Below are 17,171 nucleotides of genomic sequence, written 5' to 3' on the forward strand. Positions count from 1 at the left end.
GATTTACAGATAGATTTTTTTTTTTTTTTTTTTAGCATTAAATAAACAAACCATACTCTTACAAATTTGTGTAACAAATTTTCCGTTTCAGCATTTCTCTCTTCAGATGAAAAAAGTTAGGCTGCTTGTTTCCAGCCTCTATCAGTATAGAAAAGGTTTACAAGCTACTGCTTTGAAGTGTCACTAGCAGTTCCGAGATGCCTACCCTGGACGCACATGAAATAGTATCTGGTATATCTATCAGCACATGAAATTTAGAGTCACTACAGTTACTAGAAAACTTTGTTAAAAGACCTTACACTGAATAGTCATTATTTTTGTTGTTCTTTTCAAAGCAAAGAAGATAAATTCTATCATTAACTTCAGGGCGATACTAACAGGTGTTACTGTTCAAGATGGAAAACAGTTCATTACTTAAAACTCAGTATCTTTAAATATCCCTGAAAACAGGTAGGCCAACAGGAAACAGCAATGGTTGTTCAATTACGTATAAGTCAGTATAGATCAATTTTGCATTGAAATGAAGTTTCACAACGACACGAGGTAATCTGAAGCTTATCCAGAAATGCAATGAGACAGATATCCCCAACACAAAATGTAAATGCTCCCTCCCACCTTAATGCCATAAGGCATCATAATTTCATTCAAAACATAAGTAGGCCAGAGTGACAATGGGTTTCCATGTCTTTATACAGTACTATTACTACACAAAATTATTAAAAAATTGCTTGAAGTACGAATGATGTGCAAACAGTGGTTTTTAAACTCAGCAGTTACTTATAATCAGCACAGTTCATGTCAGAGTAATAAATATTTGCACAGACTGTGCTACAACAGTTTGAAAAAATGGTGACTACTTAACAGCTTCTCGTATAAATGCTTCCCAGGCAGACCAGGAGCAAATCAAGCATGGTACTCCTGTCACGCTAAACACTTTTCAGAATGGATTGACTTGATGGTACTATTTGATACTATCTCTGACTCTTTCAGTTTCATCAAAAATTGGTGAAGATCACAGCTTTACCACACTGTGTTCATTTTGATCTTACCTACTGCATGACAGTAGCTGAATTTTGGCAGTAAGAATTGTTACTTTACATGACCTCACAAGACACTTTTACCCAAGAAATCTGACTCATTCACGGTGATTTAAAACTAAGCAATTTACATCCTACCGAATTACCTACAGTAACTGATAGGTGAAGTCAACACCATTTCTAAAAAGGCATTTTGAGTATCATATTAAAAACAAGACACTCAACTGTTCAAAATTTTACTTCTGGCTGCTGACCACATACAATAATTGAAAAGCTTTGATATTTAAAATTCTAAGATTAGCAAGTCACAATTTTTTAACTTGGAAATCTGTCTGAGAATGAAAAGGGCAACTTTAGACAACTCTTAAAAACAGAATTTCTTTAATGCTTACCTGGTAAGCCGTTTTGGTTGAGGTCGCTCTCCAAATTTCCTGAAAAAAGAAGAAGTTGTTAATTTAAAACAAAAATCTTTAGTCATAATTTTACAGTGAAATAGTATCCCAATTTTACAGTTTTTGAAAATGTATTGGAATTTGGTGTCTCTTCTTTGTAATTTCCCAGATAGATCATTATTAAAATATCAACCACCTCCTTGCAACAGTTTTTCCCACAACAGCAGAGGGGTTTTTTTATTTGGAACACTAGATAACTGTATTTACTAAAGTCACATTTACTTTCTCTCCAAGTCGCTTTTGAAAAGTTCAGATCTCACAAGTGTGTAAAAAACCAGGAGATCTTTGCCATAGTATTGACCAGAAGGGCCAACGAAAAGCAGTTATTATCAACATACAGAAAAGAACAGACTTCTCTGAGTCAACAAATCACATTAAATGCTTCCAATCAGGACAATTTTTCCGAAATCTATTATTCCTTAATTACCTCTTACAAAAAGGATGACAACATATTTCATACGTGCCAGCACAGAACTATATGAAAAAATCTTATGGAAGGTAGCCAAGCATGATCCAGAAATATCCTGCTACACACTTACAAGTTTTTTATCCATGAAGTGTTTTGAGACAGCTGTATTTATTTCAGTGCTTTAACACTGTTTTTGAGTACACTCTTTACACTAAGTTAAGACTTTCCACAAAATTCTTTATTTACATAAGACATTGAATTTACACAGGACAAACATTTTCATTAACAAAAATATCCTCAGATTAAACCAAAATGCTCAGGTAAAAAATGTGAAAAAAGGAAGGCTGTACCCAGCAGTGTACATCTGCAAGGTACATCTGCTTAAGCTGGTAAGAAGTATAACCACAAACAAAAATAAGGACAAAGAAGGAAGGTAAATAAAAAAAAAGCAGGCTTTGCTTAACACCTTTCTATCTAAAAATAAATTGAGGCATAAAAGACTGCACTGCTGTTGCCAGTGCTCATAAATATCTCTGTGACTTGCCAAACTCTTTGATAAGTGGACATCTCTTTCCCTGTATGCTTCCTGGACAGTGAAAAAACCCTCTCCTAATACTGCCCTACAACAGTGTTGGAAGGACAAGAACAATTTGATCATTAAATTATGTGACAAGAAATTCTCTTGTTGGTGCAGTGGATCTGTCCTGAACTCTACAGCAACTGGTGGTGGAATGATTTGCTGCATTTCAATTTTATTTGAATAATTCTAGAAATGTACAAAGTTAAAATACATAGCTATTGACATTTCTACAGTTGAGCAAAGTAGTACTCTGCTGAAAAGACAGTGATAAGAACATTCAGCAAATTTTGAAGTTATTTTTCAAGACTTGAGAAATTAGTCTTCTAAAGTACAGGTAGTCCACTCTATGTAGAGGAATTGAATAAACAAGAGGAAATTAAATTATTTTTTTCAGTTTAAACAATGAAGTTAAAATTTATTTTTCTGACCAGACAGGAGTTTCATGTTTTACTTGGTTGTTGTTAGTACACTGTTCACTGTTTTGGCTTTTATTTTAGCTTTAAAGGAAACAACGAAACTAAAATTCTTGCTGCAAGATTTGTTTTTATATATTTTAAATTTTGAGCTCTATTGCACATGTACTTCATTTGTATTTTTCTCTGAGGTACGTATCACTGCATTGTCATATTTGTAATGCAGAAAGGTAAGCAGAAAACCCAAACAGCTTTGCAGTTTGGCAGCAGGAAAGTTATATCCCGAAGCCTTTCTGCTTCTTATCTTTTCACGATCTGTCTAGCTTCATCTCCCAAGCACGTCTTGTGCCTCTGATTTTTCCCTGGATAACAGTGTGAGTAGGTGTGCGTATCCCACCACCCCAGTACTATGTATGTAGTTACTCTTCTCCCCTGAAGACGTAGGATCATTATATCTGGCAGAGGGTTCACCTGCCTGTGACTCACTGACTAGACAACAGATTACCTTTAAGCAATATTCCACAGACAAACAACATCCCTATAGATTAGTTGCCTGATTTTGAGTAGAACTACAGTCTTTGTTTCAATCCCTCTGCACATTTTAATTCACCATGAAAAAAATTAAGAGGTGCCTATCTGGGACCAAAAGAGGCATTATGCACTCCACGCTTGTTTGTACTGTGGCCAACAGATCCAATCCAAGATGAGGACACTAGTACATCAGAGGCTGCATTAACGTAAAAAATCCTCCCAGACAAAACCTTACACTCTCCTAAGGCAATATCTACTCATGCAGAACTCTTGAGCACAGTAGATACATTCCCTTTGCACATACACATCGCTCCCTAAAAAGAGCTTTATACACAAAACAGTTGCAATTACTTAAAGAAATAAAGCACATTTTTTCTTTAATCAAATCCTGAATATACAGCACAGGAAAAAGTACCAAAACCCCCATTCTTCAGAGGCAGAGCTAAAGCACTGAGTCATTCTGGAGATGCACAGGGTGAACTCTGATCATCTGATGCTCAGTGCAGTACATTCATAAATCACATGCCAGCTTTCCCTAGCCTCTTCCATCCAAAATAAAGTTAATGCTGTCACTGTAATCAACTTGTGAACACGTAAAAATGCTACCCTTAGCAGTATGAACCTTCCGAAGAGATGATGCAAACTAAATTTGGTAGATCTTTTATTATTCTTTCAATATACACTAGAAGGGGAGGTAGAATAGGAAAAAGTTACATACTCATATTTACTTAAAGTTCAATTTTTTACTGTCTCTGAATTAAATTCTGCTACTTTTTCCTCCGTAATGTCATCTTGACGATGACTGACAGTTATGCACCCTAGCCCTGGTGTCAATGAGCAGTATTTTCCTGTACCACCTCAAAATCATTTCAAAGATACCACAAATGTTCTGCAGAACTAAGATCTGTAAGACTTGACATACAAACCACTTGGATTATCAGATAGTTTCACAGGGATAACTATATCTTAGGGAGAATTAACATGACTTGCACAGGAATGCTATAAATCAAATTACTGAAATAAGTGACCAATATGTACCTGAATAACATTGACTGACATTGCATTTTACACATCTAGTAAAAAAACTCCCTAGCTCAAAAGCAATATTCAGAGAAGTTAGTATTCAAGAATGATTAAGAATGGAATAGGAAACACACACATTACCATGTCATAGCACTATTCTGCCATATACCCACAATTCTGAAAACTGCCTGAAGTTCACTGGAAACGTAGTGGAAAAAAAAGCTCTCTCAAGAGTAACAGGAGATACCACAAAAGTCAATATGGATGATCGGTAGTTGTCATATGCAATTGGCTAAAACTGTTTAGCCTTTAGTGAGAGCACAAAAGAAAAGTGACAAATGGATGCAAAGACCTAAGAGACTGGTAAAAGATACACAAAATGTGAAAAGGAGATGGCTATTCTACCTCTCACAAACACAAGAATTAGAAAGTATATCTAATAGATGAAAATTTCATTTTAGAATATTTTTTTTTTTTTCCTTGTTCTAGAAACTTTGTTACTGCTAACTTGTGAAATATGTTGTGGAGGCTGAAAGCACAAATGGACTCAAGATTAAACAAACATTTGGTACTGTATTCAATTAGCTTCTATTAAGCATAATGACCTATTTTTTACAACCTTGTTCTCAGGAAAACCTAAACCATGTTCTACACCAGCAGCAAAGTACCAGGAAGAGAAAAAACAGTCTACATTTTCCCTGTTTTTCATATTCTTTCCTTAATCATCCGTTACTGATGACTAGCAGGCATAGTCCTGTATGTGTACTCCTAGGAATCAGATCTATTCCACAGCAGCAATTGCATCCAGGGTGCCAGATTTTCAGTCACATTGCAAAACTGAAGATATACAAACAAGACATGAAAATCTGGGGGAAAAAAAAAAAAAAGTATCACACATTTCATTTAACGGTTCATCTGGTTTACTCTTATATGTTTACAACTTCATGTAGATACCTGTATTGACAAGGCAACCTAAGGTACAAAAATTATCAGTAACTGGCACACAGAAAAAAAGACTAAGAGGCTTTTTAATATTTCTGACGTTAAGAGAGCTCATCTGAAAGTGAAAGAAACACACTGTATATTGTTTCATACTAAATGACAGACAAGCTATGACTGCTATTATTTCAAACTTTTATATTTGACTAACACGTTGAGAAATGAGCAGGTTCAAAACATTTCAAGGTTACCTGCCAGAGAAGACAGACTTCAACGTTTTCCTTGCATTAGTTTTCCATGGATTTCACTGTTTTGGAATTTATTTTTATATTCAGTCTTTCTATTCCTCTCCTGTTTACACCTTGAAAGTAGGCAGACTGGCTGGTAACAAAAATATACAGGAGAGGAAACTAAAAATCTATCATAGTTCTACTCCTATAGTGGTTATTAAACAAGCTAAATACATATAATCTGAAATCCTGGTTATAAGTTATATATCATTATATCTGAACGCTCACCAAGTTCCTTTGCTGTTTTTTTTTTATTTTACTATCCAAGACTAAGTGCTGTTTCAGGTGTACTGTATTGGAATTCTGAACACAGAGTCAAGATGCCATTTCAATTCACAGAACTAATTCAGTGCAAACTGTATTTTATTATTGTTTCCCTAACACACTACACTACAAACATGAGTGTGATGAACATTAGGCACACCATAATCACTTGCTGTTGCAGTGATTCTTTTCCCAGTCCTGTATTTTCTCCAACCACTAGTTTGTATTCTATTATTTAATGTATTTTGTTTGTCTTCTGATGCTTTGCACAAATTAATTTCACTTCCACATTTTGCACTGCAGGCATAACTTTTCTCCCATGTCATGTGCCAAATAATTCTTCGTTTCAAGTTCATCCTTTTCATTTAGCAAGTCCCAGTTTGCCATTCAAACTTTTATTCAACCTTCTATTCCCCATTCACATAATGGGAAGTGAACTTACTTTTTTTCTTTTTACCTCTTTACTGCCCCTCAAGTAACTATGGAAATGAACAAGTGCACCAGCATTAATCTTACAAGTACACTAACTAGTATGGCTCAGACTTTTAATATTCTCAGGTTAGGTAAAAACATGACACAATATATATAGTAAGTTTCAAATTTTTTCAGAAAATAGTTCCGATACAGTATGTACTATAATATAGTTGTCTATGGCTGCAGGAGTATGAATTTCTGCTGTTTCCAGCACCTAAAAAGGAACACAAAGACAAAGAAAAATCCATCAGTTATTATACACCTCTACTAAGAGTACTGAACTTTTTTTTCTATTATAAAATTTAGTTTCTGGAGATAAAAATCTCAACTGTTTTGGCTGATTTCCCCCCCCCCCCCCCCACTGGTTCCATGTGTCAATTCAACTTTGGAAAAATAAATAACTTAAAATTAACCAAGACAGTTTTTCCATTTGCAAGAACAAGATTATTTAAAAAAAAAAAAAAAAAAAAAAAAAAAAAATAATCACATGCTGTCCCAACCTCAAATTTGTCTGAAAAATCTGTGGTCACTAAGCTGCCCTACCATCCTCCTGCCTGGAATACAAACTTCAAATGTTTCTGGTACTGGCCTTTCAGCCAAGAACATACTTTTTACAGTCCCTGAGAAAGTCCATTCACCTTTATTTACTGAGCACAGAAGCCCTAAAAAAATATTTCCATAACACTCAGAGGCAAACTTTAGCGATTTGCCTTAGGAATTCTACCTTTACTTGGCCTATAGACTGACACAATTTTCACTGTCTAGCAGGAATAGTGTGGGTCTTTCTGTCAATAATGCTCTCCAGGAAGCAAAAAGCAAAAGAGATTTGAAGACGGTATGAGTAACAGCTAAGCGGAAAGCAAGCATGTTGGAGAGGCCAACATGGTGGGAATAGCAGGAAGCGTGAGGACTGAGAAGGGGAGCAGATGAGTGGCAAACTAAGACTTGCTAAGTGAGAAGAATGGGCCTGAGAACATTATAGGAGATGAGACACCTTTTCTGGTCAAGGCAAAACACTGAGATTTAACTCCAGAATATACAAAGACTAGTGAAAATACACTACAGCTATTGTTTTTTCTGTTGCTATTTTTTGTAACAGTAGTTTTCATGATATCTTAAAAATTTCAACATGGAAAATAAAAGCAAAATATTTGTGTTACCCCAAAGAATCCAAAAACATATTATAGCAGATATCCATGCATTGACATCTAAGTTGAGATCTCTTTTCTGCCTTGCACAAGCATGAAGAGATCATCATGGGTGTTGGGGACTAAGTCCAGTAGGCAGCTAAGCACCACACCGCTACTTATTCCCCCCCTCCATTGGACAGGTGGATAGAAAAGCCTAAGTAAAAAGCAAGCAAACTTGTAGATAGAGAAAAAAATTGTTTAACAAACACGGGATAAGTGGAAGAAGAGAGAAACAAAACAAAACGAGCCAAGCACTCATCACCTCCCACGGGTAGACCAATGCCCAGTCAGTTCCCACACAAAAGCTGGGTAACCTCTCTAAACCTCTGTCCTCTCCATTTTATCTCTGAGCACGACACTATATGTTATGGAATATCCCTCTGGTTAGTTCGGGTCATCTGCTTGGTTGTGTCCCCTCTCAACATCTTGTGTACCCTCCAATCACTGTGGGGATACCGACATGGGACAGAGTGAGAAACACAGAAGACCTTGACACTGTGCAAACACTGTTCAACAAGAGCTAAAACAGTAGTGTGTTATCAACACTGCTTTGGTCACAAAGAATACAGCACCATACCACTGCTATGAAGAAAATTAACTCAAAGTCAGACCCAGTACAATGAGAAAACTAAAGAAAAATTAGTGTTCTTTACATGGAAAACAAGTGCTTTTGAAAGGCACAGAGTACCTGTTCATTACAAAAGCTTCACTCCCAGATATCCAACTGTCAAATCAGTTCCAACTGGACCAAAACACTTGCTGGTGCCTTTGACTGATCTAGCAAGGGCCTAACACTTCTCCTGAATAGTGAAATCAGTTTGTTATTAGTCCAGTTATATGATAGCACATATCACGGCATTTGCTGCAGAACACGTTAGAGGAACGCTTTAATAAGCTACAAGAGATGACAGTAATACCTCAGTATGGATTCTGAAAACAATCTCCAGACAAGTCCTCAGAAGGAAGCTTCCCTTGAAGGAAGCTATCCCGTAACTGCTCAGTGCAATTGTTCCAGCTCCTTCTCCTGAAGCACAGACCTCTCAACATTGTCAGAAATAAGATATACTAATCACCAATCCAGGGATGGATAAAACTTGGAGTCGGATTTGAGTGGCAAGTCCCACTTGTCTTAAACTGAGCTGTCAAATGGGTTTTGAGACAAATACAGTGTGCTTCACATAGGCTTACCAGGGGATAGAGATGTTTAAGAATACTAAATTAAATGCAGAATAGAATGACTAAAGAAAGTTTTTACTTCCTCAGAGGAGGTCTGAGGGAAACAATGCTTGAAACAGGAGGAGTCTAATGAAAAGAATTTCAGATTTTTATGTAATCTCTAGAGAAGTTTCAGAATACACTATGCAATTCAGAAAGAAAGAACGTAAGAAATTCCAACCTCTGCTTTCCAACAATACAAAGTGACAATGAAGTTTGATGAAAGGTTGAAGTTAAGTTCCAACATTTCTAGTATCTACCCAATAGCTGGTATATTCTAAAAGCCATTAAGTGTGATGGGACTGGAGAGGAAGAAAAATTCCATTTCAACTACTACAGGTATACTGTAGTTAGGAGTGTAGCAAAAGAAACCCCTGTGTTTCGCTTAATCCCAGTTCTAAACACAGAGCCAACTGTCAGATGCAACCTTCTCCTAGACCTCTTATATGGCCATGGTACTTGTGAAAGAATGTGAAGGATTGGATAGTGAGACAAAAGCCTTTAAAAGAAATAAAGTAAAATAAGGCAAGTAATTTACAGGTATTTTTTTAATCATTCTCCCTCAATTTTAAAACAACTGCTACGTATCTGGAAAGCTAGAAAGTCTTCATACATACATTCAGTTTTATAGCACAAGATGACTCTCAGAACAGAGCCTACTGTTTCTACCATAAATAACAAAAACACTTTTCAAAGAATTCATTTCAAGTTGCTACATGATCAGTTATTACAAACCTATTAAATGTGGTATACTACAAGATCACCAGTATGTCATCTCATCAGGTTTACTTGGCCTACTGAGGTTATTTAAGATCTAGGAAAGTGAAATGCTAGGTTTTCTAGTATAACATTTAAAGTTTGAGGTTTATTATAGAAGTATTCATTTTCAGCCATTGAGACATCATCTGAGAAAAGCTGAAAGAGATGGACTCAAGTAACTTGCTGGGACGCTATCTTCTCTCTTTCTTTTAATCCTCTATCCTCTGCCCATTTCCAGCTTCAATTTGCTTAACACAGACAAATCAGTGAGGAACTGAAGCAGCACTAGGGAAAGATCATGCTTGTAAACTTTAAACAGGCTTAAAATGATATATACAACAGTGCCCATGTACAGGACACATTAAATAGTTCTCAGGAACTATGCCTTTATCTTCCAGTTGTTAAAGATGTTTCATACAGGTTAAGCAGTATACTGCAACCTACATGATAAGACTCATCTACTCCACATCAGCCTTGTTTTGGTTTTGCAGATTTCTGCATTTAGAATAACATGTTACATCAACAGCAAAATCAAAGCAGCATATTTACATTTTAAAACACAGAAATTTTTTGTTAATATATTTTCCTGCACACAGATTTCTGTGAAGATGCAAATACTGAGAATATTTTCCTAAGTTCACCTACACAACCATATTTTCCTGCAAACGTTTTACAACACAAATCCCAAATGAAAATATCATCTATCACTAGGAAACATTATTTCAACTGGTGGTTTCACAGACACAAAGAGAATTCCTATGTATTAAAAAAAATGACCATTTATGATGTAGCACGAGCTGGCATATAAAAAAGACCACAAAATTTCATACAGTGGTTTCTGCTCTGTTTAGTCTATGAAATACATATCAAATGTAGTTGTTAATTCACATCACTTAATCTTTCTTTGCTGTTGGTGACAACTGATGCATTTGATTTCTGTAAATGCACCTTATTCCATACCGATATCCTTTATTTTTTTAAATGAAGCTGAAAATAGGACACTGTTATGATTTCCCATTGGTAAAAATGCACAGCTCAAAGTAGTGATGTTCTACAGGTTTAACACATGATTAAATGAACAAAACACCTAAAGGACACAATTTCTAAGATATTAAACCAAATGACATAATTGGATATATGAATTCATTTAAGATAAAAGTAAACATAAGCAATTAATATTACTTATACTCAAATAGAACATTTCACATTTATCTTTTCCATGAAGATACTGAATAAATGAACCATACAAACGGCTAAAACAAAAGATGTTCAGAAGGAAAATTTTAATCTTCTCCAAAACAAAAGTGGGTTCAATATCCACAAGTCTGATCAGTAACAGAAACAGAGACAGTTGTACCACCAGTAATATCCAGCACTAAACAAACACCACAGTGGAAACACAAACTAAAAGGAAAGAACTAAAACAAACAAGCTTATATTGTCAAAAGACGACAGGTAATGAGGTAATTTCTCTCAGCCACTCTTTACTCCACAGCCTATGATTCCACACAGCCTTCAGTCTTCACAAAGTTCTGAGCAGATTTACTTTTCTCAGGCTATACCACTTCCACGCCCTATATGCGTTTTTTTTTCTCCTCCACTGCTCTTCAGAGTTTGTTGTAGCTTAATGCCATACAGACTAATATGACAAACTACATTGCGAGTGTAACTAACTAGTGACTACTGTGGCTTTATCTGCATAGCATCTTAGAGAAAGATTTTTTTATATCCTTAGACTACTCACACCCTAAACATTTTATGGTGGTCTACTATTTCCTTTCACTTAGCAGAACCACAGAAGTTGTTGCTGTGCTACTTCCTCAATAAAAATACTGCTGTGGTCATTACTCAGTTCTAAGAAAGGTATAGAAGACACTGAAGATTATGCACATCCATTACTTTGGGTGATATATGTATCTTAGGACTGTTGGTTTTGGCTTTTTTTTGGTTGTTGTTTTTTTTTTTTTTTTCCTATGAATACATTTAGATTTATGCAATCTGACATATGTAACTAAATACACGATAAATAATGCATTTCAGAGGCTCTTATTCTTTCTACGATATCACACACCTGAAGTATGAAAACTGCTAAAGAAATGACACCTATCTCCCCCATTGCTCCCTCCAGGTGCAACTGTGTTCATAAGCATGATCCTCTAGAGCTGACAAAGCCAGTAAAATGCCAGTTTCCAGATCACCCATCACGCCGCAGGCACTCAGCACTCAGGATGAACACACACACTGCCAGAATCACATGCAGTCATCAACCCGCTCTCACTTTTGCCTGCCAGCAGAGCTTAGGCCCTGATTCTCATTAGGGTGTCTACTGTAATAAATACTGCTATAAAGGCTTTCTCCTGAAGATAAAGAGTTGAACTAAAAGCTAACCCATTTTTAAATATGGTTTTCATATCCACACATAATGTACAAAGAACCAACCTCAGCCAACCTGCTTTGAAATACTACTAACCCAATGTACCCTCTTTCTTATCCATCCTACAAAAGGAGATAAAATTAATTGAAACCTCCCCAATCGAGAATGTCTAAGGGACATGAACAATGCTAGCATTTCTCCTACTCCTGAAGTCCTTTTCTCCTCTGTAAAGAGCGAATGATGGGTGGTCCAACTGCACTGTGGCTCTTTGGAATTAGGGGGCACAGCAGCCCCTGAAATCACAAAACCAGAAAGTTTTTCAGCGATGCACAAAACATTCCCTCTCTTCAAGAAAAAAAAAAAAAAAAAAAAAAAAAAGAGACCCACCTGCTCCAGGGTGAATGCCACCAACCATGTACTATCACATCTTTGTACTGCATGATCCTGTACTGCTCCAGCCTATACTTAAAGAATTTAAGTCTTCCAGCACAGGGAACATGTTACGTGTTTGAAACAAGTCTTCTACTGTACAGCACTATATACACTTTTGGCACTATATTAAATAATACTGACATAAATACAATAGAAAAAGCTCTGCTTCATTTAGTCACGCCCTCTAGCTGGAAGTCACTGGTTCAATTAGAAACACCCTCTCCCTTTTCTGACCCACTTTCATCCTCCCACATTGCTTTCATTATTGTCCTCTCTCTTTTCCAATCCCCATAAAAAGAAAATCACAGAACCACAATTGCAATTTAAATACAGCTTGCACCTTATCAGTAAATAGGCTCACTTTTAAACAACCTGAAGTAAACAAATTCACTTCTTTATAGTAGTCTACCTATATTTGGAAAAAAACTTCATCCAGTAAATCACTATATTTTTACATGATTCTAAAAATCAAAGGTCTAGTCTCAAAATGACATTATTTTAACCCAGACAGAACTCACACCACTCTGCCACACTAAGCAAGGCAAGAAATTCATTACTGCCATCTTAAGAACAAGAAAGTGCCTAAACATGTATCTGGAGATGTGCTTTCTCTGCTTTTACTTTTTGCTGCAGGTACCTGCTGCAAGAAGCTACAGTAGCCCAAAGATCTCAAGTATACTAAAAAACTTAGGTATTATCAACTTAAAAGGATGACATTAAAATGTTGAAATGGTGTAGAATGTGAGAAACATCATTAAAGAAATCACTCCATTTATTAAGAATCCTTTATATTCACATGCTATTATTTCTTTTTTATTCACTCCCTAATAACGTTGGCTCAAGTGTTCAGTGGAAACTGCAGATTTGCACACACTTACCTTAGCAACTGAAAGAGCTATCAGCTTGAAAAATCAGCATGCCAACAGAATCTCAGTCCCTAAAACACAATATAATTTGGCTCAGCTATTGTAACTGCATAGGGAATGTGCAATATAAGGCTCATTAGTTTTATATTCATTCACTCAAACCAAAAAAAAAAAAAAAAAAGAGTGACTGGTAGGAAAATAGGAAAACAACTACATGTAGTTCACAAAATTGGCTACTAAAATAATGGTAAACTGCTAATACATAAAAACCTTCTGAAGCATGCTTCCACATGTTATATCCCACATTCACAGCTTTCAGTGGCAACTGTTTTGCTCAGTGCACAGTTATTAGGATTCTTCTTGTCCACCTAGTACAGTAAATTTTCCCCTGGATCTCATCTTGCACATCACCTATGAAAAGATATTTCTCAAGTGAACTTGACTTTTATTTCTTAAGAAAGTGATTCTTTGTCCGCTACTAAACCATAATTTCAGTACCAGCAAGCCTTTAAAAAACAAGCAGCTTGTTTTAAGAAATTAAATTTCTAAATACAGTAAGAAGAGAGCTATTGAGAAATAAAGCAGTGCTTTTTACAGTTACCAACTGCCCATATTTGCAAATAAGATTTAGTATGAAGAAGGATTTTTTTTTCAGATGTATGAGGAATCAACTTTACTAAAACTACTTGTTACCCCTGTTGCCTGATTACTTGACAGAAGTCACAAATTAGACACAAGATGAGACTTTTTAGACCACTTTCCTCCCAATATAGGAACCCTCCACCACACTATAGTACCTTGCTTTCAATGATTGAAAGTCTGCAGTGTTCAGAGAACAGTTTCTTCTCTTTAAATATACCTTTCATCCTCAACTGGAAGATAAGCATTCATCTGTGCAGAAGGCAACTTAAAAAAACCCAGCTGAATAAAAAAAGCACAAAAACTTAAGGTTCATTGTTTTCTTTGAATTGCCACAGTTCACTGTAATGCCAAAAATACATAATAGAAGCAGAAATTGTGAATGATTTTGCAAGGAAGTGGTAAAGAACCATACTGAACTTGTGAAGGAGGAAGACTCTCAAAAAGCCAGCCTAACCTCACTAACCATAAAGGCAAATACGTATTTCTTTTGAACGCCTCTTAAAGAGATAACAGGTTCTTGACAGGGATAGTCACTGGTCAGCCCAAAATTTCTAACCACTGCTCTGTTAAAGGAATAGGTTATTCACTCTTCCATGTGTTTTTCCTTACTGTATACCCACATAAACATAGGAGCTTCATTACTACAGCAACTGCTTCCTATTAGCAGAAAACCAAGGAGAACATACTATCTGCCTAGAAAGGGCTTACTGTCTTGGCTCCAAGCTCCTCAATCAGTTTCCCCTGCACCACCTGCAGAGCTCAGACCTTGAGAGGAGCCAACCCAGCCTGTCATCCATCACACCACTAATACACTGGCAAGCAGGAAACGGAGGGAAACCAGTGGTTTTGGTTGCAGAAAACTGTTCAGTCACCTCAGTAAATTCAACTTTAACAGAAGCCAAGAGATTACACAGGCGTAGCTAAGCTTGTTTTCTCCTACATTCTAGCAAACCTACAACCCTTATGGGAAAGAGCTACATGTAAAAAAATAAAACACAAAAGAATTCGGTAAGGAAAATTACTTGCAAAAAACAAGTCTTAAGCATAATTAAGACATGTTACCATCAGACTAACACCCTTAGTCAAAGTTTAGCCTAGAATAGTTATAAGAGACTCACCCCAAACGCAGACAGAACTTAATGCAAAATGACAGCTAAGTATACCGACATCTCTAAGGTTTAAGCAGATCAACTCTGACAAGTCTTGTTGTGACAGTTTAAGTCATGACTCTCTCAAATGCCTTTCCCACCTCTCTGCGATGTCAGGGTAAGCAAAGAGGTCTGTCCCACCCGCTCCAGTTCACACTGGGACCATGGCTTCACAGGCAGCTGAGCTGTTTTGGCACCACCAAACACAGGACTTGCCTGCTGGCCTCCCTCCACCTGCACTGACCTGCCCTTACACACCAATCTCCAGCACTTCTCAGACCTTTCCACAGATAGATTCAAATCAGTAACCCCAAAAAACCCACTATCTTTTCCGGGAGGAGAGGGATGAAAGGAAGGAAGGAAAGCAAATTTTCATGTAGCTGTGAACCCAGAGAGCCAGTGCCACCACAATGTCATCAACAGGAACACTCAGAGGATAATGTGACCTCCCACTTTGGTAGCAGCACACTATTAGATATCTTGTGCATCCATAGCTTCAGTTTAAACCCACTTCATTGTATTTTAAATGATGTAATAAAAAAACCCAAAAATCCATACATTCCCTTTTCTGATCTTGTTTTAGGAACAGTAAGCTCTGGCAGCAATAGTATACACAGTGTTTAGCCCACCAAATCAAAAGTCTCAAGAGCTACTTTTAAAAATCTTTACTATGTTTTTATACTCCTAAAAAACACCTTTATGAAATGGGGCTGATTCCTTACTATCTCTTTCCTCCAGCAACTTAGTCTGCTGGGTCACCTTTTTATATTGTAGAACACTACCTTTTTTTTCCTTTTTTTAACCAGTATTATTACAGTTCATAGCCTCTCCTTTCATTCCCTTTTCTTCCTCCAACTTCCATACTGCTGTAACCCTTCAAAACACAAAAAGGAAACAACACCTCATATTCGTTAAAAGGAAGCTGCTAGAGTTATATAAACTTACTTCTACGCAACTACGTCTCATCCACTGATTGTAGACTTGTAAAACAATTCACAAATGATATCAGTATAAGATATCAGCAAAGAAGAGGTTATCAGCTCATAAGCAGGTTTCCATGCAAACAGTAATTTCCAAATTGGCAAATAAAATCCATCTCTTTGGTAGATTAAAATGATGACACAAAACTTGTGAATACATATACTTTTTAACAAGACCGTATTTGGCATCAACCTGTTTTACAAAATTACAGGGTTTCCTAGACTTCAGATGTTTTCTTATTGCATCACCCAGGAATTATGTGGTTACACTAATATTACTTGGGCGCAGTTGCAAAATGAGCTGTCAGTATCCTAGAATTAATCAATCTCAAGTATATTGTTTTGTAATTAAGCTTATGAATACATCATCCCATGAATATAAAACCAGCAGCAATAAACACACATCCCAGTAAAGACGGAGAATCAGAAGGCTCTTTTTCAAATTTCTAGGACAGCTAAGTCATTTGGAGGCTATTCTTCATGGTCAATCTTTTTCACTGTGGTTGTGCTAAAGGTCTCCAACTGGGGAGCATTTTGTATAAGCAAATTAATCTTAAACCTTTAAAGTCATATAACTAGACAGCAAAATTAGGTGCTATTCCCTCTGCAGTTAAACCTGTGTTTTAATAAAAACATAAATGCTTTAAAATATTTAAAAGTTTTGGATTGTTTGTTGCTGTTGTTGAATTGATTAATAAGTAAATTATTTCTATGTTTCCAAGAGATTAATTTATACTTCAGCTACGGCCCCTGCAATAATTAATAGATCATTCCCACATAGGAAAGATACAGAAATTCAGATTCCCATTTAACAAATACTTGACCGTTGAAAGAGAAAAAGGGAAATGGGGTACGTATAACAAGAAGTATACTTTTGTTTAAAATTATATCAGCTAGAAGTTCCTTTCAATTACTGCTATTTTTAATTGCAAAACTCAAATATTTAGAAACAAAAAGAGAAATATAATCTCCACAATGTCTACCATGAAATACGATAATACTTTTAATAACTGTTGTGGTAAATGGGTCAATGATCCCCAAACAAGATAATTAAACAGACACTCCAAAAATACACTTTTACTCCTCCTTATCAGAATACATTTACAACAACCATATGAAAAGATTAGATTACGTGTCTGGGATGTCAGCAGGC

At 36.2% G+C, this 17,171-nt stretch overlaps 1 protein-coding gene across 3 annotated transcripts in view; it reads right to left on the reverse strand.

The window, feature by feature from the left end:
- Positions 1–17,171, reverse strand: part of RBPJ (recombination signal binding protein for immunoglobulin kappa J region) — a 60,961-nt gene that overhangs the window by 25,174 nt on the left and 18,616 nt on the right. For 2 of the 3 annotated variants that reach the window (XM_042807941.1, XM_042807940.1), the window contains exon 2: positions 1,430–1,468. In XM_042807941.1, coding sequence (XP_042663875.1) covers positions 1,430–1,468 — 39 coding nt within the window. Of the gene's footprint in view, positions 1–1,429; positions 1,469–5,635; positions 5,914–17,171 lie in introns of those variants that run through there. The other variant, XM_032984484.2, reaches the window with a different exon arrangement.

Source organism: Tyto alba, unplaced genomic scaffold (assembly GCF_018691265.1).
Source record: "Tyto alba isolate M040663 unplaced genomic scaffold, T.alba_DEE_v4.0 Super-Scaffold_6, whole genome shotgun sequence".
NCBI classification, from domain to species: domain Eukaryota; kingdom Metazoa; phylum Chordata; class Aves; order Strigiformes; family Tytonidae; genus Tyto; species Tyto alba.